The sequence below is a fragment of the Ipomoea nil genome, unplaced genomic scaffold (assembly GCF_001879475.1).
Source record: "Ipomoea nil cultivar Tokyo-kokei standard unplaced genomic scaffold, Asagao_1.1 scaffold0202, whole genome shotgun sequence".
NCBI classification, from domain to species: Eukaryota; Viridiplantae; Streptophyta; class Magnoliopsida; order Solanales; family Convolvulaceae; genus Ipomoea; species Ipomoea nil.
In genome coordinates, this window is record NW_017616630.1 from 1,114,732 (window position 1) to 1,136,293 (window position 21,562).

Consider the following 21,562-nt stretch of genomic DNA (forward strand, 5'->3'; position numbering starts at 1 on the left):
TGAAATGCAGAATTCAGTTAGTAAACAAAAACATTAGACTATAAAAAAGACAAGACCTGAGCATATCAAATTACCATCCATTTCAAATAGGCATTCTAAGATTCTAAGGAGAAACTAATAAAAGCATCATAGCATACATAAATTGCTAAATTAGTACTACACAAAACTTGAGTTTTGTAGCATTAAAATTATAGTTACCAACTAGGCACATCAACAAAACTATCCAATGTAAAACCTACAGTAGTCTGAACCATATTTACTGAGCCATATAGTGTAATCTAAAAACTAGAAACACTTCATTTTTTAAGTCCTCAACACAAATTACAGTTAGTTCCAATTTTATGGGAAAAAACGAAAAAAAAAAAAAAAAAAAAAACAACTAATAAAAATTTATAAATAAAAAATGAAAACAGTGAAAACTAATAAAATTAAAAATTTATAAACAAAATCGTTAGAAGAACATTAAAAACACTATAATACAGTCTTTTGTTGAAATATATATATATATATATATATATATATAATATATATATATATATATATATATATATATATATATATATATATATATATATATATATATATATATATATATATATGATCAACTACAAATTTTGAAACTGAATCTTAGATAAATTAATACAAAAGGAAAAATTTTCAAAAACCTTGTAATGTTTTATATACTTCTTTGAGAAAAAAATTGAAAATAAAATAAACTAAAGTAACAGTAAAGTACCTTTTTCTCCTATTATATTTTCATGGTTAGAGACGGTCACTGGAGAAGTTTACAAATTCGAAGCCTCAATGGAGATCTCCCCGGATCTGTAGAGAGCCAGATTTACTGGGAATATTTGGCGAGACTCGATAGTGAGAGACTGAGAACCTGAGACATAAAATTTTCCAAACATGGTTAAAACATATATTTTCTAGAAAAAAAATGAAAAAAAAAAAAACTAATAAACTACCTGTTAGGCTTTAGAGTGTTAACAGCTTTGGCCTTTGACAGTAGCGAACCGCCGTTCACCGGAGAAGTGGGGGAGTCTAAGCCCATCTCCCCAAAATCCCAGATCTACGTTGTGCTTAGCCCCGAATGCTAGACTTGAGAGGTCCGGAGTAAGAATAGGAGTCGCAGTCCAAGGGAGAGGCAGAGAGGGTGTGTAAGGTGAGAGGCGGAGTCTGAGCCTCTAAGGCTTTGAACGGCGGAGACCGGAGAAGGTGAGAGATAGAGAGAGTGAGGGATGAGATACTCAGATCAGTGAGATTTGAGAGACAGAAAGATCAGAGAAGAGAGGGTAAATCTTGAGAGAGAAAGGGGCAAAGATTCAGAGAAAGAAGATAGACGGGAAGTAGCGAGGAGGCTGATGAGAGAGGAGTCTCAAGTCTGTAACCCTAGTGCCTTACTATTGTTTATATACTACCCATATATTTCGGGTTTCGGGTCGAATCCGAAATTAATATTGTACATCCGAAATCCGAACCGAGAAATAACAAATCTGTGAAGCTTTAATCGGGTTGGACCCGAACCGGGTCGAATCCGACCCGGAATACGTATTTACGGGTCGAACCCACGAAATTTCGGGATTGACCCGAAATGTGCCCAGTCCTACTTATGCACATAGCTTCTCAACAACTCCTCTTTTCTCACAAGTTGGAAATCAAATATCATGCAACTTCTCAATGCAACTAGATAATGATTTTCCAAAATAAGTATAGGTTTTTGAAAGAATACTTAGGCTTACTTTAAGTTACTTATGCACATTAGTTCATGATACGCTAAACATGCTCTTTACTATAAAGAATATCTCCAATTCTCTTTGACTATAAGTTAAGCAAACAATATACTACTTCATGCTTATCACTTCAATACTTAGCAAAACTTCTTAGCGAACACTTAGCAAATATTGATCATGCTCTTTGAACACAAAATAGACAACATGCTTTAATATTTCACTTTACTGGACAAATAGATTCATGCTTTGTACAACCAAACATCTCATATTCTTGGCAAAATTCTCAATAACTCACAATGGCTTTAAACATGCTAATCAAGCAAACTTTGGCAAATAATGATCATGTTTCTTAATCTAACAATCAAATAATTGTCATGCTTCTCATAAAAATAGCTAAGACTAAATACATCACATATTCCTTCTTTGTAAATACTGCACAGATTACTTCTATAGCATGAATCATCACAATTTCTACTGTAAATTACTCATTTCACCTCCAAATTCAATGAAGTCAAATTCTACGAGTCTGTCGTAACGATCCCGAGTGTCCTAGCCTCAAGGGCCCGTGAGTCCCGGTCCGAACGACACGTAGCTGAGCCACAAAGGGCCCGGCCACTGCACTGTATTGGCCTGGCAGAGCTTGCGGCGAGGCTTGAGGAGCCCTGCCACTTGGTTCCGCCAAGCAGCGGCCCTAGGCGGCGTACCACTCCATGGTCTGTCCTCTGGGACCGTTGATCCATGGTACTAGCCGGCGGACCTCCACGGGGTCCGTTGGCTAGTACCGTGAGGCTGTCTAGTACACACTGTCTGGTACACCAAGGGTCTTCTCTTCACTTGTAAACTATCTCAAGGCAATCCCACACTCCCAAATCCTCAACAACACAACATAGATCACTTAATAGCTCAACATCATCAATAATCTAGCATTTCTAAGCATTTTCACTAACATCTTGACTTCACAGAGTCATAAATAAAGAGGTGGGAGTCCATGGGTTATACCTCTTCTTGTTCTTCCTCCTTGTGTGGATCTCAGCCTCTACTCTACTCAAACACCACTTCCTTCACCTCTGAGAGTAAATTTGATTCTAAAAAAAGAAATAGAGGGCTCGACAGTTTCATCCAAAATTGCGCCCATCTATTTCCTTTCGTTTTATGGCAAATAGTGTTATTTCGCCTAATGTTGTGAAATCACAACATTTCTCTCAATTTGTCTATCATAAAATTGTGGTACCACCACCACCACCCCAGCCTCCACCACCACCCACCCGCCACCCGCCACCATCATTGTATATTTTAAATATGGAAAATTAAAAATAATTATGCTCATTTTCCAAAAAATGAACCAAACACATCAAGATAATTTTCCAGAATGCAACCAAACACTGGAAAGGAAAATGATTTGGGGAAAATGACTCATTTTCTAACAAACATTTTCCAGAAGTCATTTTCCTGCTTTCCAAACGGACCCTGCATCATGACATATTTTTATATGTTAATATAAAAAGGAATAAGGTGCAAATAGACCATTGAACTACACACAAAAATACAATTTGACCCTGAACTAAAAAAGTTGTAATTAAACCATCAAACAACTTAAAAAGATGCAATTCTACCAAATAATAGGTTACTTTGCTTTGTCACTGGTTACCTAAACTAATTTATATTATTTTATACACACAATCAACATCTCTCGTGTCTGAAAAAACGGCTCAAAAGCATTAAGTAATTTTGAAATTAGTATTCCCAATTGATTTCTGCTGACTAGAAATATAATTTGTCATCGAAGGTTCGAGAAACTCCAGTGATGGTGCTCTGGCTAGGGGTGCAGTACGTGAAAGCTCCTAGAATCTATGACCCTCTAGGTCCTAAGTGTATTTTGCTTCCTCTCCCCCTTGTTTTCTTGACAAGGTTTCCCTCTTGTTTATTTGACAAGTTTCAGTCTTTATTGGTCTGCATTTATACCACTCTGGTGGTGGTTGGTACATACCTCTGTAGCAGTTATTTCAACCCTTCCTTTTTTAAAGAACATTCTTCTTGTTTGTTGTCTTCTTCTCTCCTGCTCTTGTGTCATGTCCCCTCTCTTAGTTTTTTTTTTTATCTTTTTCCTTTGCAACCCCAATTCCTTATTCTCTACCGCCACATCTTACCCTTCATCTCGTTCAATGGCCTCCTCTAGTAAGGGCAAAGAGCCTATTGAAGATCAGTATGCAACACTAAATATAAGAGAAGCTAATGAGGTGGAGATTCAGGTGGGAGATGATGTGTTTAATCCTGCCCAGAATGAGAATGTGTTTACACTGGTTGGCTCCCTCCTCTCAGACAGAGCAGTTAAGTTCAACTACATGAAGGAAACTCTTGCCACCATATGGAGACCGATAAGAGGTATGGTGGCAAAAGATATCTCGGCAAATCTTTATGTTTTCTACTTCTTCCACATCAAAGACATGAAGCGGGCCCTCGACGACAGACCCTGGTCCTTTGATCAGAACCTCCTCGTCCTACACAAGCTTGAGAAAAACGAGTCTCCTTTCAATGCTAAGCTTGATAGGGCAAACTTCTGGGTACAGATTCACAAAATACCATAACCTCTCACTAACTTAAAAATGGCGGAGGTGATCGATTCAAGTTTGGGTCAGTTTATCAAAGCTGACGTCGAGAACTTTGATGGTTCCTGGAGCGCCTTTATTCGCATAAGGGTTAGTATAAATGTCATCAAGCCTCACAGAAAGGTGGTGAAGATCAAACTGTCCAGTGGAGAGGTTTTAAGTTTGGATTGCAAATATGAATGGCTTCCCACCTTTTGCTTCACATGTAGCATGCTTGGCCATGTAGAAAAGTTCTATCCTCATCTGCTGGATATCAATGAAGATGATTTCGTGAGGGCGTATGGTCCGGATCTTAGAGATCAAGGACGTTGTCCTCAAAATCAATTTAGGCGGTGGCTGTTGGACCAATTCCCTAACTTGCCGGTGCTGGAACAGGAACCCCAGCATGAAGAGCGTGCTATCTCTGGCAGGGATGAGAGTTTCCCATGGTACGAGGTTAGACAGTCTTTCACAAGAGGGTACAATTGTTAATCCAGTGGTTATTCACCAGCATGGGGACGTTGGACAGTGTACCGGCTCAGCCTCACTTAATGCTCCTCCAGAGGGCATTAATTTGCATAAAGACGTTGTAGTAGGGGATCTTCTTTCTCATTCATCAGCTTTGGACTTTTTGGTGGGAGATAAGAAATGCAAAAGAGTGGATCAAAGCTTATTTGGTGGGCCTGTGGAGGATGAGTCGGCCCAAGTTGATGGTATGTGTGTGGATCAAAATTTCTCACACATAATAAGAAGATATACTGAGGTTTAATTCATAGAACCTAGTAACTGTCGCGGGCTAGGTAATCCCACTTTAGTTCAAGTGTTGGTGGATTTAATCCACATTAAGAAGACATATATTGTTTTTTTATTCGAAACGTTAGTTGGGCAGAACAAGCTGGAGCCCATTAAATGTAGAGTGGGCTTTGAAGGTCTTTTTGTGGTTAACAACTTGGGCCACAGTAGTGGCTTAGCTTGTATGTGGAAAATGGGCTAGTTGGTCAATATCTCTAGCTATTCCTCTAAACATATTGACATGGTCATTTCAGACAAGGATAGAGGTAACTGGCGTCTTACTAGGTTCTATGGGGAACTGGAGAGACGTAACCGGGCAATTGGCTGGAATCTCCTCAAGAGGTTTTCGTCCCAGAACAGTATCCCATGGGCGATGATTGGCGATTTTAACGATGTTCTCCACACTTATGAGAAGAAAGGGGGCAACCCCCAGCCAAACTGGCTCATTGAAGGTTTTCGAGATGCTATTAGATGTAGCGGGCTATCGGACTTCCCCCTCAAAGGACACCAGTATACATGGGAGAAATCCAGAGGCAGTCGGTACTAGATTGAAGCAAAGTTGGACAGAGTGCTTGTGTCTGATTCTTGGAGAGACAAATTTAGAGACGCCGAGGCACAAACCGTGGTTTCTTCGAAGAGCGATCACCTTCCAATACTTCTTAAGGTGATTGTTGGGAAAACATGCAGACCCTCCCCAAGGTTTAGGTTTGAAAATCTTTGGCTCCAGGAAATGATGTGTCGTGAAGTAGTGATCAAATGCTGGGATTCCTCCCAAGGGCTCAACTTGTTATGCCGGATTGAAAGATGTAACCAGGCGGTGTGGAATTGGGGGAAATCCTTTACCAAAAATTTTAGAAAAAAAGGATTGATTATTGGGGCAGACGCATGGAGCATCTAAAGGGGAGGACAGATAGTAATGGTTGTGCCCTCTTCAAAGATGCACAGATCAACCATCTAAGAGTGCTCAATCAGCAGAACACATATTGGATGCAGAGAGCTAAAGAGTTTGGGCTAAAAGGAGGTGACCAGAATACGACCTTCTTCCACAATCCAATTCGCAAAAGGAGACAGAATAATCATATCAAAAGGCTTAAAGATGCCAATGGCATTTGGTGTGAAGAAGGTACTACGCTTAATAATTTGATGCTCAGTTATTTTAATGAAGTTTTTAATTCGGCCCAAGACCGGAATATTCCCAGTTATTTTCTTGACAACCTTAATTCTTCAATCTCTTAGGCCCAAAATTCTTGTTTAACTAAAAGCTTCTCTTTAGAGGAAATCAAGATAGCCCTGCTTGATATGAAACCAGACAAGTCCCCGGGTCCGGATGGACTCCCCCCAGGGTTCTTTCAGCATTTTTGGGATATCATTGGTAGGGATATTCTACAATTTTGTGAGCAGTATAGGATTTCCAAAGCCTTACCTGCCTGGGCCAATAACACTAATATTGTTCTCATCCCTAAAGTGGCGAAACCGGAATCTATGACTGACTTGAGACTAATTACCCTGTGCAATGTCTTGTATAAAATCCTTTCCAAAGCAATTGCTAACAGGATCAAACTGTTGCTGAATTCCCTCATTTCAGAGAACCAATGTGCCTTTGTACCAGGCCGGCTTATTTCCGATAATGTTCTTTTGGCCTATGAAGTCCAGCATTTTATGAAGAGGAAGAACCAGGGAAATAATGGACTGGTGGGGCTGAAATTAGATATGAGTAAAGCGTACGACAGGGTCCAATGGAATTTTGTTGAAAGAGTTTTGCTTAAAATGGGTTTTTCTGTTGATTTTGTCAAACTAATCACTAGTTGCATTGAAACAGTCCAGTACACTTTGTTAAAAGAGGGGCAAGTGGTAGGCACAGTGATTCCGAGAAGGGGCCTTAGGCAAGGAGATCCTTTATCCCCTTACCTGTTTATCTTAATGATGGAGAGCCTTAGTTCTTTGCTCAAAAAAGAGGTTCAGCAAGGTTCTCTTCATAGAGCTATCATATCGAGGGGGCCCCCGGTTATCTCTCACCTTATCTTCGTGGATGACTGTTTTCTGTTCTGTCGTGCCAACCCCTGGAAGCAAATTTAATGAAGGCGATCTTGCATGATTTTACAAATATGTCTGGCCAATCTATCAACCTCGCAAAATCATCTCTTTTTTTTCAGTAAATATGTTGAAACTCTTTCCAGAACAATGGTTTCAGAGATCTTTGGCATTTCTGGGGGATCAGTGCAGGGAAAGTATTTGGGCCTACCTTCACTTGTGGGCAGAAGAAAATTTGAGATCCTTGGGTTCATAAAAGAGAAGGTCTTAGGAAGGATCAAGAGTTGGAATAACAGGTTTCTTTCACGGGCAGGCCGGGAAATTATGATCAAGCATGTTCTGCAAGCCATCCCGGCTTATGCTATGAGCATTTTCTTCTTACCCCATGATATTTGCAACAAAATTGAGTTGGCCCTGAATAGATTTTGGTGGCTTGGATAGTCTGAAAATGGTAAAGGGATTAGATGGAAAAGATGGGATGACCTCTGTAGGCCTAAGGTCGCTGGTGGCATGGGGTTTCGAAAACTTAGGACCTTCGATCTCACCTTGTTAGGGAAGCAGGCATGGAGGTTTATTCACTCACCTGAATCTTTGGTCTCAAAAGTCTTTAGAGCGAAATATTTCAACTCTTCTTCTTTTCTTGAGGCTAAATTGGGGAGTAACCCATCTTATGTGTGGAGGAGTATATTTGAGACTCAATCTTTCATCAAGAGCAATTGTTCTTAGAGAGTAAGAGCTGGTAAATCTATCATGTGGAAAGACCCATGGCTCCCTACTATCAACTCACCTTATATTACTACCCCTATGCCTGACTATCTTGCTGAGGCAAGGGTGAATTCTGTTCTGAATCTACAGGGAAACAATTGGGATAGGGAGTTACTTGATGATATCTTTGTGCCTAATGATGTTGATAAGATATTAAGCATACCTGTCCCGCTAGGCAACCATGCTGATAAACTTATTTGGAGGTCTGAAGACAATGGGATTTACACCGTGAAAAGTGGTAACAGATTTTTGTGTGGGGACTGTCCGGAATTATAGAACACTCACTGGAGTTCCATCTGGAACATGCCCATACCTCCGAAAATTAAAACCTTTGTGTGGCAGATCGGATTAAACATTCTTCCAACAGCTGATAACCTTATCCTTAAAAGAGTGGAAGTTCAGTCTCATTGTGTTCTCTGTAATACCCATCCAGAGTCTTCTACTCACTTGTTTATGCAATGCCCCTTTGCTATTTCTTGTTGGAAAGAATTGTCTGACTATCATTTCCCAGTACATATGCCCCTTCATGAATAGATGCATCATTTTTTAAGACCATGGACACTCCTTTTTGTTGCCTCATCTTTACGACAACATGGATGATCTGGACTGAGCGTAACAGAAGAGTTTGGAATGGCTGCAAATCTATGCATATCTCAGTCCTGGAGGAAGCAAAATCCTTTCTTTTTATAAGGCAAAAGATGCATGACCCTGACCCTCCTAAGGCCATCATGAAGCAGAAAGATAAATGGGAGAGACCTCCTCTGGGTTAGCTTAAGCTCAACAGTGACGCTGCAATTGATCCTCAATCAAAGTCTTCTGGTTTCGGCTTTATCCTCAGGGATCATCTTGGAGATTTTGTTGCTGCTAAGAGTATTTCTGTTCAAGGTCTCCTCTAACCTAAGGTAGCAGATGTGATGATAGAATAATTGTGTAGATTATAACTTTACAATGAAGGTATAAATAGAGCTTTACATGAGAAGTTGTAACAGAAGCATAATAGTAGGCTAAAGAAAGAGTAAACAACAGAACTGCTAGTGACTAATTCAAGCCATATGTTTAACATGCCCCCGCAAGATGGAGGATCCGTCAGAGACTCCGATCTTGGACAGGAATAGCTGAAAGGACACACGACCAAGCGGCTTCGTGAGAATATCTGCAAGTTGTTCCTTTGAGGGAAGATGACGAACAACCAAGGCCCTAGAAACCACCAACTCACGAACGAAGAAAAAGTCAAGGGTAAGATGCTTCATCCTAGAATGGAACACAAGATTTTTACAGACATATGTAGCACTCAGATTATCACAAAGCAACACAGGAGTGCCACACAAAGGCACTCGTAGCTCCCGTAAAAGATGCTGAACCCATAGAACCTCAGTAGTAGCATTCGCAAGGGCACGATACTCCGCCTCAGTGGAAGAACGAGAAACTGACTTTTGACGCATCGACTTCCAAGAAACAATGTTACCACCAAGATACAAAACATACGCAGTGGTAGAACGACCCAAGGTATTAGAACCACCCCAATCAGAATCCGAAAAGACGGTGACCTGAAAGGTAGTTTTACCTTTGAGTAGTAGTCCATGAAACAACGTACCCTTAAGGTAGCGTAGAACACGCTTCGCGGCAGACCAGTGGGTTGCAGATGGTGCATGCATAAACTGCGACAAACGGTTCACGGCGAACGAGACATCTGGACGAGTAATGCTTAAATATTGCAACATGCCAATAAGTTTGCAAAAACCTGTAGGATCAACAACTGTAGAAGGGTCCGGGAGAGAGGCACCACTATCAAATAGCCACGGGTGTGTCGGCACTGGTTGTGCCGTGGACATATTGACAGACGGGGCTAGGCTGGCACTCGCAGACGGAACATGACTGATGTTATTTTCTTTCAAAAACCTTATTAGTTTACGACAATAACGTACCTCATGTCCGGGAATATTACAGAATTTACACACCAAACCATTTTGAGAGGGGCGGCCATTGTTGTAATTTTGCCATGGCAATCGGGCATTGGTATTCGCAGACTGACTACGATTGCGACGATTAGGATAAGAATTACCTTGAGACGATCGTCCGTTGTTGGAGGACCGCTGAGTAACATTCGCAGTGGCAATGATACTTTGTCGGGACTCATTTGCTTCTTTTAACAAATGCTCATGATCCGTGAGGATCTTAGAGAGCTCAAAGAGAGACAACGAGGACTCTCGGACACGTATAGCTGACATAACCGAATTGTATTCTTCACCAACATGAGTAAGGATGTGAATCGTAAGATCTTCATTAGACACCGGGCACTGTGCGATAGCCAGATCATCGGCAATGGCCTTCATGTCTTTGAGATAATCCACAATGGACTGACTACCTCGCGGATTGCGTGCTAACTTGGACTTAAGTGAGACAATGCGCCCACGTGAGGTTTTCGCAAAGCTCGCCATTAAGGATTCCCAAGCCTGCCGTGAGGTGTCAGTTGAAGAAATGAGTGGCTGAATAGGGTCAGAACAGCTTCCAAGGAGAGCGCTGACGATAATCTGATCTTGACGGTACCAGGTTGTGTAGCTAGGATTTGGTACAGTTTTCGCAGCATCGGAAAACTAGGATGGGGCGACAGTACTCCCCACCAATGTAGCCTAATAAATTAAAGCCGATTAAAGTGGCTTGGATTTGACGTCTCTAAACTAAAAAGTTGGAGGAAGTAAGTTTAATGGGGAAATTTGCAAGAGCAGTAATTTGAATTATGGGGATTTCAGGTGTTTTAGTTGTGGTGGACATTATGTAGTCTAGGGAGAGAGGAAAAAAAACTAAGAATTTTGCTAGCTCTTGATACCATGTGAGGATAGAATAATTATGTAGATTATAACTTTACAATGGAGGTATAAATAGAGCTTTACATGAGAAGTTGTAACAGAAGCATAATAGTAGGCTAACGAAAGAGTAAACAACAGAACTGCTAGTGACTAATTCAAGCCATATGTTTAACAGCAGAAGCCCTTGCTTTAAGAGAAGGGCTCTCGTGGCTAATTCAGAATGGCATTCGCATGGTGTGTGTAGAGTCGGATGCACAGATTGTGATTCAAGGTCCGAAGAACTTAAACTGTAACTCCTATTTCGACCTTGTTATTAGTGACATTCAGATCCTAGCTAATGTTTTTCTTAACATTAGCTTTTTATTTGCTAAACGATCCGTGAACACGGTAACCCATTTGTTGGCTAAAGACGTCGTGCTCAACACTGGTTGTAGCGAGTGGATTGTTTTTCCTCATCCCCTTATTTCTAATGTAATCTTGGCTGAGGCCATTTAGTTTTAATGAAATCGTTGTTTCCTTTCAAAAAAATTATATTATATTATTATAAAAACTTTAAAAAAAAAAAAAAAGCCACGCTGCCTTCGACCGGTCTCCGATCAAAGACCAACGGACAGTCTCCAGATCCATGGAGACGGAGATGCATGCTTCTTCGTCTCCATGGATCTGGACACTTTGATATATCCATGGAGACGAAGAAGCATCTTCGTCTCCATGGATATGGAGAAGAAGATCAATGGAGACAAAGTTCAGTCTCCATTGATCTTCATCTCCAGATCCATGGAGACGAACTTCTTCGTCTCCATGGATCTAGAGACTGTCGGTCTCCGACGGAGACCGACTTTTTCGATCGATGGCTGTTTTTTTGTTTTGTTTTGTTTTTTTTTTTAAAAAAAAATTATAATAAAATAATATAAATTAGTGTCACGTAAGCAAGGTAACCGGTGATAAAGCAAGGTAACTTGTTATTTGGTACAATTGCATCATTTTAAGTGGTTCGATGGCTTAATTGTAACTTTTTTTAGTTCAATGGTCCAATTGCATTTTTGTGTTTAGTTCAATGGTCTATTTGCACCTTATTTCATATAAAAATATGTCACAAGTTTTAATTGAAGTTGAAAGACATGTACTGTTTTCGGGTGTTAATTGAAGTTCAACAATGGGTCACCTCTCGCATGAACTCATCATAACTATAAAGCAAAAATAAACATGTGTTACGAAAAAAGAAAATGCTAAATAATAATCACAACAAATATTGACTCATACATTGAACTTTAAAGAATCAATTTAAATTCGTCGTTTTTAATTTCTTGTTTATCGTCTTTTTCATGATGAAATGAAAACAACTGCAGAATAACCTTCATGATGAAATGAAAACAAAGCAGTAACGTTTTTCGTATTTGTGTATTTGTGTTCATCAGCATTGCCGCAATGGGTGATATTGTGTTGTTAAGATAGGTGGTATTTATAACCATTTATAACCATTCTCTCTCTCTTTTATTATTATTTTTTATTTTTTAATTTCTTTTTTTTTTTTGGAATACTTATTAATTGGAATAAGATTCAAATTGGCCACGGAACGTTCGTAACCTGAAAATGCAATTAGGCCACTAAACGAAAAAAAAAAAAAAAAAAAAAAGGTGCAATTAGGCCACTGAATACTCCAAATGTATGCAATTTCACCTGATAGCAGGTTAACATCAATTTTAGCAGGTTACTTGCTTACGTGGCAGCTGAGTTGACATTTTTAATAATTTTTAATAATAAAAATTTTTAAAAATTTATATAAAAAATGACGGCGGCCACCCCGTCGTTTTATTTATTTATTTATTTATTTTTATTTAATTTTTTAAATTTATTATTAAAATTTATTAAAAATTATTTAAAAATTATTAAAAATGCCAACTCAGCTTCCACGTAAGTAGGTAACCTGCTAAAATTGATGGTAACCTGCTATCTGGTGAAATTGCATACATTTGGAGTGTTCAGTGGCCTAATTGCATTTTCAGGTTACGTTCAGTGGCCAATTTGACCCTTATTCCTTATTAATTTATTATTATTATTATAATATATATATATATATATATATATATATATATATATTAATTTATTAAAATTAAGACTTATGTTTTTAGTTATTAAAATTAAAAATTACACTAATTTAAAATTTTGACTAAGAGTTGATGGGGAAATCCCGTCCCCGCCGAGATGGGGAAGAGAATTATTTTTAATTCCCCATCCCTTTTGCCATCCCTACTATGTTACATGGTATAACAATTAGTTTTGGGACATGTTCATAATGTAAGATGAACTCTATGAACTCCGGTATAGTGTATAATTTGCACATTGCACCAGTATTGGGTGCTCACAAAAAGTTACTACATTGATTTATAATCTAGCTGCTTGTGCGTATCATGTTTCGTCATAGAATGTCTAAAGGTGAGTGCACCTAATAATGTTAAACTTACGTACAGATACGGTGCAAGAGTGCTGTATTTAATGTGTTCTGGAAATGCTAGAACATCCTGCTGGGACGGTCAGTATTATACGAGCTGAGGAGTCCCTTTCATTGATCCCCAGCTTCTGTCAAGTTATAAATATGAGTTTGCAGTCTTTGGGCACATATGCATGCACTGAATAATCTAAAATCTATCCACTATCCAGGGTATCGTAGTTGTATATATATATATATGCATTCTGTCATCTTCTGCTATGATCTTAATTAAGCTATTACAATGGAGATTATTGATGATTCTTATAGGAAGAGTGGAAGCTTTAGAATAAGCAGTGGCATGGATGTGTTTGTGAAGTCATCGTCGTCATCACGGCGGGTGCAGGAAGATGAAGAAAGGGCACTCAAGTGGGCTGCGCTTCAGAGAGTTCCAACCTATGACCGCCTGAAGAAGGCCTTAGTTACAGGGCTAAGAGGTGAGACAAGTGAAATTCATATAAACAACATCAGATATGAAGACAAGAAACAAATCCTTGAGAGGTTGATCAAAGTCCCAGAAACAGATAACCACAAGTTCCTATTGAAACTTAAGGATCGCATTGACAGGTAGGTATATGTCCCCTTCAATTCTTAGTGAAAAAACTAGCTTCAGCTGCTACCTACATGAAGGTTTGCAGTGGTAAACCCTGTATTGTATCTAAAACCTTCAAAACATACTTTGAACGTCGGTCCGGCCCGTTCATCCCATACTTAAGTAGGGTCAGTTTCGAAAATAGCAACCCGCTAAGTAGCGGTTTATTTGGCCCGCCCCATTTAGGCCCGAGGGTTGCCCGTCACATTTTTAAAAAATAAAATATATATTTATATAATATTTTACCGCTGAGAAAATTCTGTCTAGCACAGTCGAAAAAATAAATTTGAAAAAAATACTTCCAAGACTCCTTTTTCTTGATTTTTTTTTTTTTTTTGAGAACCTACACTTACATAACTTTATATCCAAAAAAACAAGTTTGTGTTGAAAACATGTTTCAGTAATCACAAGAAATTCTGTAAAGTTCTTGGCAGTGTGCTGTCCAGAAAATTTTGTCTGACACAGTTTAAGGGAAAAGTTCAAGAAAATTACTTCGCCTTGGATTGATATGAAAATTTTTGTGTATGTTCTAAGACTTGTTGAACTCCATAGCTCGAAAAATTTGTATCAAAATTAGTTACCAAATACTCCCAAAAAAATTCACAATCTAGGTAAAAAATTTCCGAATTTTCTGTCAGTTCTAATTTCTTTTTTGTGTGTATATATATATATATATATATATATATATATATATATATATATATATATATATATATAATCTAACTATAACTTAATAAGTAATAACCATAACCCTAGTTTAATGTTTTAAAATTTTAGACTATGGACTTTATAATTATTATTATGTAATGTCTAATGTTTGATGAACTTAGTTATGTAACAAGTTATTTTAATTATATGTTTAAAGTGTACAAATGGTAAAACTTGACAAAGTATCAAACTAACAACTTAAGAGTTAAAGAATCCAAAAAAAAAAAAAAAAAAAAAAAAAACATGGTGGGGGCCGCTGGCAAATTATTGTATGGAACATGGTCCATACATTGTTATGTGGACCATAATAAAATATACATTTTTAATATACTAAATGTACATTATTTTTGTACTGAATATACATTATACAAGATAATGTACACTCAGTACAAAAATAATGTACATCCCCTGAATACAATGTACATTATTTTTGTATTGTATGTACATTATTTTTGTATTGAATGTACATTATTTTACAATATACAAAATATGGTCCACACAACTTGTGTGGACCACGGTCCACACAATAATGATTGGGGGCCGCCTAGCCCGCGGGTCAGGGCAGGCTGGGCCTTTAAAACCGAGGCCCGCCAAGGAGCGGGCATTTTTGGTCAGCCCGTATTGATAGCTCTACTTGTAACTCTAACCGGCAAAAGACCACAAAACCAACCTAGATTGTGCATAGCTGATCGGCTCAAACCAAAAAAGAAAATAGGTCACTCCCACCAAGAATCGAACTTGGAACATTGTGGTTACCAAATCAATAGCCTGATTTTGTCATGGTTTGATATGATGCATGGTGTAGCTTAAGTTCATGTTGTTTAAATTTACCAGGGTTGCACTTGATATTCCTACAGTGGAGGTAAGATTTGAGCATTTGAATGTGGGGGTTGAAGCTTATGTAGGCAAAAGAGCTTTGCCTTCTATCACAAACCTGTTCTTGAACATACTGGAGGTATAGCATGCATGCTGCCATTTCTGTATTCAATCTATCTCTGCATGTTTCTCTGTATTGAATTTTAACATTGGTAGATACATGTGCATTTGAATAGGGGCTATTGAGCTGTTTCCACCTGCCTACAAACAAGAAACACATTTCGATTCTTCGTGATGTTAGTGGAATCATCAAGCCTGGCAGGTACTAATGCAGGCAGGCTGAGTTGATTGTGTTTTTCTGGTTATTTTGCTGTTTGTCTGAGCTGATGAGACTTAGTAATCCTTCTTTTTTGAACTTATTGGATGCCTTTCAGAATGACATTGCTCTTAGGGCCTCCAAGTTCAGGGAAAACCACTCTTCTGCTGGCACTGGCAGGGCAGCTTGATCCCAGTTTGGAAGTAAAGAACAACTTAGCTTCTTCAGTATTTCCTACAAGTTTCTTGATCGAATTACATACGATAATCTTTTATTTTATATATCAATACCTTCGTTCTTTTTTATTGTTAGTTTTCTGGGAGAGTTTCTTACAATGGGCATGAAATGCATGAATTTGTGCCCATGAGAACTGCTGCTTACATCAGCCAGCATGACCTCCACATTCCAGAAATGACTGCTAAAGAAACCCTGGCCTTTTCTGCAAGATGCCAAGGAGTTGGCTCCAGATATGGTTAGCATGAGTCACATTGTACTAAATTGATTTAACAAATTTAATTTTCTGTTTCTGTAGAAACCAGACCATGTTCCATATAATACTCAACACATTAATCTTTGGTGCTGTCTGCTTCTTTGTTGCAGAAATGTTAGCAGAACTATCTAGAAGAGAAAAAGCAGCAAATATTATGCCAGATCCGGATATAGATATCTTTATGAAGGTGGCAAAGAAGTTACCTTTCTTTTCGGTTTTATATGCACACATACATACATGTTGTAATGAATGGTGTTACGTTGATGCTTCAATTCAGGCTGCTGCAACAGATGGTCAGCAAGAAAATGTCGTTGTGGATTACATCATCAAGGTAGAAAAGAAACCATAGTTTCCTTTCATAACACTAAAGATATCTGTGAAGTTACGTTTCTTACATACTCATTTGAATTCATATATAGATTCTGGGACTTGAAGGCTGTGAGGATACAATTGTAGGAAATGAACTGTTAAGGGGCATGTCAGGAGGTGAGCGAAAGCGGCTTACAATAGGGGAAATGCTTGTAGGACCAGCAAATGTTTTCTTGATGGATGAGATATCAACTGGTTTAGACAGTTCAACCACTTTTCATATCCTAAAATCCATCAGAAATTGTGTACACATTCTCCATGGGACTGCAGCAATTGCTCTTCTGCAGCTTGCACCTGAATGTTATGATCTGTTTGATGATATTATCCTCATATCTGAAGGCCAGATTGTGTATCAGGGTCCACGCGATTATGTGCTTGAATTCTTTGAATGTATGGGATTCAGATGTCCAGAAAGAAAAGGGGTAGCTGACTTGTTGCAAGAAGTAAGTGAAAGCTGCAGTGTATGTTGGGATCGGAGAGATAAAAACAGAAATTAATTAATGCTCTTTAATTTGATTGATTGCAGGTGACATCAAAGAAAGATCAAAAGCAGTATTGGGTCCATAGTGACAAGCCTTACAGATTTGTGACAGTAAAGGAATTCTCTGAAGCATTTCAATCTTTCCACGTTGGGCACAACCTAGGAGATGAGCTTGCCACCCCATTCCCCAAGGCTACAAGTCATCCAGCTGCTATAACTACAAAACCATATGGAGTTAGCAAGATGGAGCTCCTGAAATCTTGTTTTCTCAGAGAAGTTCTACTGATGAAGAGAAACTCTGCCCTTTATCTTCTTGGACTCGCTTCGGTACTTTGCTATTTCTGTCTGGAATTATTATTATTTTCTGATTTTCTGATGGCTTCTTCTGTTTCAGGTGATTCTTTTGGCAGTGATTACGATGACACTATTCCCAAAGACCAATATAAGCAGAAACTCAGTAATGGGGGCACAGATATACATGGGGTCCCTCTTTTTTAGCCTCAGTGTCTTCCTGTTTAGTGCAATACAAGAGTTAGCCCCCACTGTTATGAGGCTTCCTGTTTTCTACAAGCAAAGGGACCATTCGTTTTATCCTGCATCGGCCTATGCAATACCTATATGGATCCTCAGCATTCCCATATCATTCGTTGAAGTTTCAATCTGGGTGTTTTCTACATACTATGCCATTGGCTATGATCCAAATGTTGAAAGGTAGCCAGCTGCTGCTACTGATAACAGATCAATCAAATTGTTTTGTTTTGCAGTAAATTTCGTGTCCAATTTGTGTGTTTGAATGCGTGCAGGTTGTTTAAACAGTGGGTTTTACTCTTGATTTTCAAACAAACTTCGTCTGCGTTATTCAGATGTGCTGCAGTAGTGAGTAGGAGTATGACCGTCGCATTTGTAGCCTGTTCTTTTGTAATCCTAATGATGTTTTCCTTGGGTGGATTTGTCTTGTCAAGAGGTAATTAATAATATATATTGGTATATATGGATTGAGACAGTACATACACCTCAGCTATGGAATTATTTCAGTGGATGTGAAGAAATGGTGGTTGTGGGGGTGTTGGGTATCACCATTGATGTATGCCCAGAATGCTATAGCAGTAAATGAATTCCTTGGAACAAGTTGGAATACTGTAAGTACTAAGTAGCATTTCCACCTTCCTTCATCTATCCATCTCTTTTCTTTTCTGACAGACATTTATGCATGGGTTTCAAAGGTGCTTCCATTTTCTTCATCAGAACCACTTGGTGTTCTTGTGCTCAAGTATCGCGGGCTTTACCCCGAGGCATACTGGTACTGGGTTGGAGTAGGGGCACTGGTTGGATTCACAATTATCGCGAATTTCCTTTATGCTCTAGCCCTTGCAAAACTCAGATGTACATACATATATACTGTGTTTCTTTCTACCTTGCGATTTCTTGCTTGATCTCAGTTAACCTTGCTAATCGATCTACTTTGATCTGCAGCACTCCCACAGTCTCATCAGGTTGTTATCTCAGAAGAATCTGATAGCAGCAATAATGGTGCAGGAGGAGGGCGCGCAATGATCTTACCATTTGAGCCCCACTGGATCGCGTTTAGTGATGTTAAGTATTCTGTAGACATGCCACAGGAGATGAAGAAGAAGAAGAAGAAGAATGCGGTGGAAGATCGTGTGGAGCTTTTGAAAGGTGTGAGTGGGGCTTTCAGGCCGGGCATTCTGACAGCCCTTATGGGAGTGAGTGGTGCAGGTAAAACTACACTGATGGATGTCCTGGCAGGGAGGAAAAATAATGGGGGATATATTGCAGGGAACATCACAGTTTCGGGCTACACCAAGAAGCAAAAAACGTTTTCTCGCATTTCTGGATACTGTGAGCAGAACGACATCCACTCTCCCCACCTTACAGTATATGAATCCTTGCTCTTTTCGGCTAAGCTCCGCTTACCATCACAGATTGATTCAGAAACCAGAAGGGTATGTAATTAGTTAGTAGTACAGTCCACCTCGATCAACTTTAATTTAATTCATATATATGGCGTATGTAACGTAGGTGTTCATAAAAGAGGTGATGGAGTTGGTTGAACTGACCTCTCTCGGGGAGGTAGTGGTTGGTTTACCCGGGGTGAATGGTCTGTCGACTGGGCAACGAAAGAGGCTGACGATTGCAGTAGAACTGGTGGCCAATCCTTCCATAGTATTCATGGATGAGCCCACCACAGGCCTTGATGCCAGGGCTTCAGCAATCATCATGAGGACAATTCGAAACGTTGTTGACACTGGCAGAACAATTGTGTGCACAATCCACCAGCCAAGCATTCACATATTTGAAGCTTTTGATGAGGTATGTAATTAAGTAGTAGTATCCTTAATTATATATGCTTTACCTATCAGTAATATATATTATTGCATGCAGCTGCTGCTAATGGCACTAGGAGGACAAGAAATTTACTTTGGCCCAATCGGGCGTCGATCTTGCCACTTAATCAACTATTTTGAGGTGATCGAGTTAGTTAGTTTCTGATCTGAGCATGCACTTTTGATATATGTATGCATGAACTTAAAGAAATATATATGGTTTTCAATCTTCATCGATGTAGAGTATCCAAGGCATCAGCGGGATGAAAGAAGGTTATAATCCAGCAACATGGGTGCTGGAAATTACAACAACTGAAAAAGAAGTGGGTCTGGGGCTTAGTTTCAGTGAGATCTATGCAAGTTCAGAACTGTGCAAGTAAGTTTAATTAATATATATATATATATATATATATATATATACCATTTAATTAAACTGGCTGGCTACCTGGCCTGATAAGATCGATGTTGGTCGCATGCAGGAGAAACAAAGCTTTTGTTGAAACACTGAGCACACCCTCTCCAGGTTCAAGGGATCTCAGTTTTCCAACTCAGTATTCACAATCTTTCTCAGCTCAATTCTTGGCATGCCTGCAGAACCATCAATGGTCCTACTGCCATAACACCTCATACACTGCACTCAGAGCCCTTTTCACCATTTTTATTGCACTGCTGTTTGGGACAATGTTCTGGGGTCTTGGTGCAAGGAGGTAGCTATATATATATTGAACTCGATCCCCTGGGTTTGACTTAACATCTATCTATCTATCTATCTATCTTATATATAATAATCTGCAGGAATAAGGTACAGGACTTGTTCAATGCCATGGGTTCCATGTTTGCTTCAGTGTTCTTTGTTGGGACTCTGAATGCATTCAGTGTTGAGCAAGTAGCTGTGGTAGAAAGAACAGTGTTTTACAGAGAAAGAGCTGCAGGGATGTATGCAGCTACGCCTTTCGCCTTCGCAATGGTACGTATTATTATTTTACACATCCAGAAACAAAGAATTGAAGAGTACGTACTTTAATTTCCCATGTTTAACGTAACTTTTGAGTGACCAGGGAAACCCATAACCCTATTTAAGGGTAACAAAGGACCAATCAGTCTAGGTTCAAATTAAACCAATTAAGAAGGCTAATAGCTAGGCCGCTCCGGTCAGAGTAGATCGAACTTGTAACATTATGATTACCAAACGTAACCAATTTGGCCAGCGTCGTTTTCCCATGTTGTTTTAGCAAGCTAAGCTTGAATTTGATACTTAATTGTTTTGCATGCATGCAGATTGTGATTGAGGTGCCATACATTTTGGTGCAAGCAGTGGTGTACAGTGTGATAGTGTATTCCATGATTGGATTTGAGTGGACAGCCAACAAGTTTTTGTGGTACCTTTTCATCATGTTCTTAACATTCTTGTACTCCACTTTCCTGGGCATGATGTCAGTGGCCATGACTCCAAATCTGGACATTGCCACCCTCTTGGCAACTGCTACATTTGGGATATGGAATGTGTTCTCTGGCTTCTTGATTCCTCGCCCGGTAAGCCACCCGCCCACCAAATCGATCCATTTAATTTCTTTCAATAATCCACTTTCTTAATTACCAATGATAATATAATATGATATACGTACACGGTACATGCAGCATGCTCCTGTGTGGTGGAGATGGTATTTTCTGGTGTCACCTGTTGGGTGGACGCTATATGGGCTGATGGTATCTCAGTTCGGAGATGTTGATGATGTTTTAGAGACATTCAACACGGTGGAGGGGTTCCTCAGGATTTTCTTGGGTTATAAACGTGAGTTTTTGGGAGAATCTGCAGCCATATTGTCTGCTTTTGTTCTGCTCTTTGCTCTTATATTTGCTCTCTGCATCAACCTCTTCAACTTCCAAAACCGTTAGTTGATACTCATATGGGCCTCGGAAAATGGATCAACCCCAACTACAACCTCACATCTATGTTTTGTCAAAATACATCATTAATTTTGTGTTTCATTCTTAGGAATATAATGCTTACAAGCTAAGTTTAATTTGTGTAAATTTTAGTCTCTTTTTTTTTTTTTTTTTTTTTTTTTTTACATTCTGAAAATCTATGAAAATCAAATAATTTCAGGAATTATAGTTTCACCCATTTTATCTCCAAGTTCTCTTCCCTGCATGATAACTATACATTTGTATGTAGCGGTTAGTCCTCAAAAGGTGACAAAGTACTCATGACACTTAAACTCAAAACATTTGATTAAGAGCTAAGAA

The 21,562-nt window shown here is 39.0% G+C and overlaps 1 protein-coding gene across 1 annotated transcript; it reads left to right on the plus strand.

Moving 5' to 3' along the window:
* The first annotated feature begins 13,442 nt into the window (after positions 1-13,442).
* On the plus strand, positions 13,443-21,324 carry LOC109190203 (pleiotropic drug resistance protein 1-like). The gene is made up of 21 exons (XM_019340657.1): positions 13,443-13,765; positions 15,333-15,453; positions 15,551-15,636; positions 15,749-15,833; positions 15,943-16,102; positions 16,231-16,307; positions 16,398-16,451; positions 16,540-16,932; positions 17,016-17,297; positions 17,365-17,681; positions 17,774-17,934; positions 18,006-18,109; positions 18,194-18,353; positions 18,444-18,934; positions 19,011-19,301; positions 19,374-19,457; positions 19,558-19,691; positions 19,795-20,022; positions 20,111-20,282; positions 20,594-20,848; positions 20,954-21,324. Exons 1-21 carry the CDS (start codon positions 13,443-13,445, stop codon positions 21,209-21,211), a joined length of 4,236 nt encoding a protein of 1,411 aa, XP_019196202.1. The 3' UTR covers positions 21,212-21,324.
* Positions 21,325-21,562: the final 238 nt, after the last annotated feature.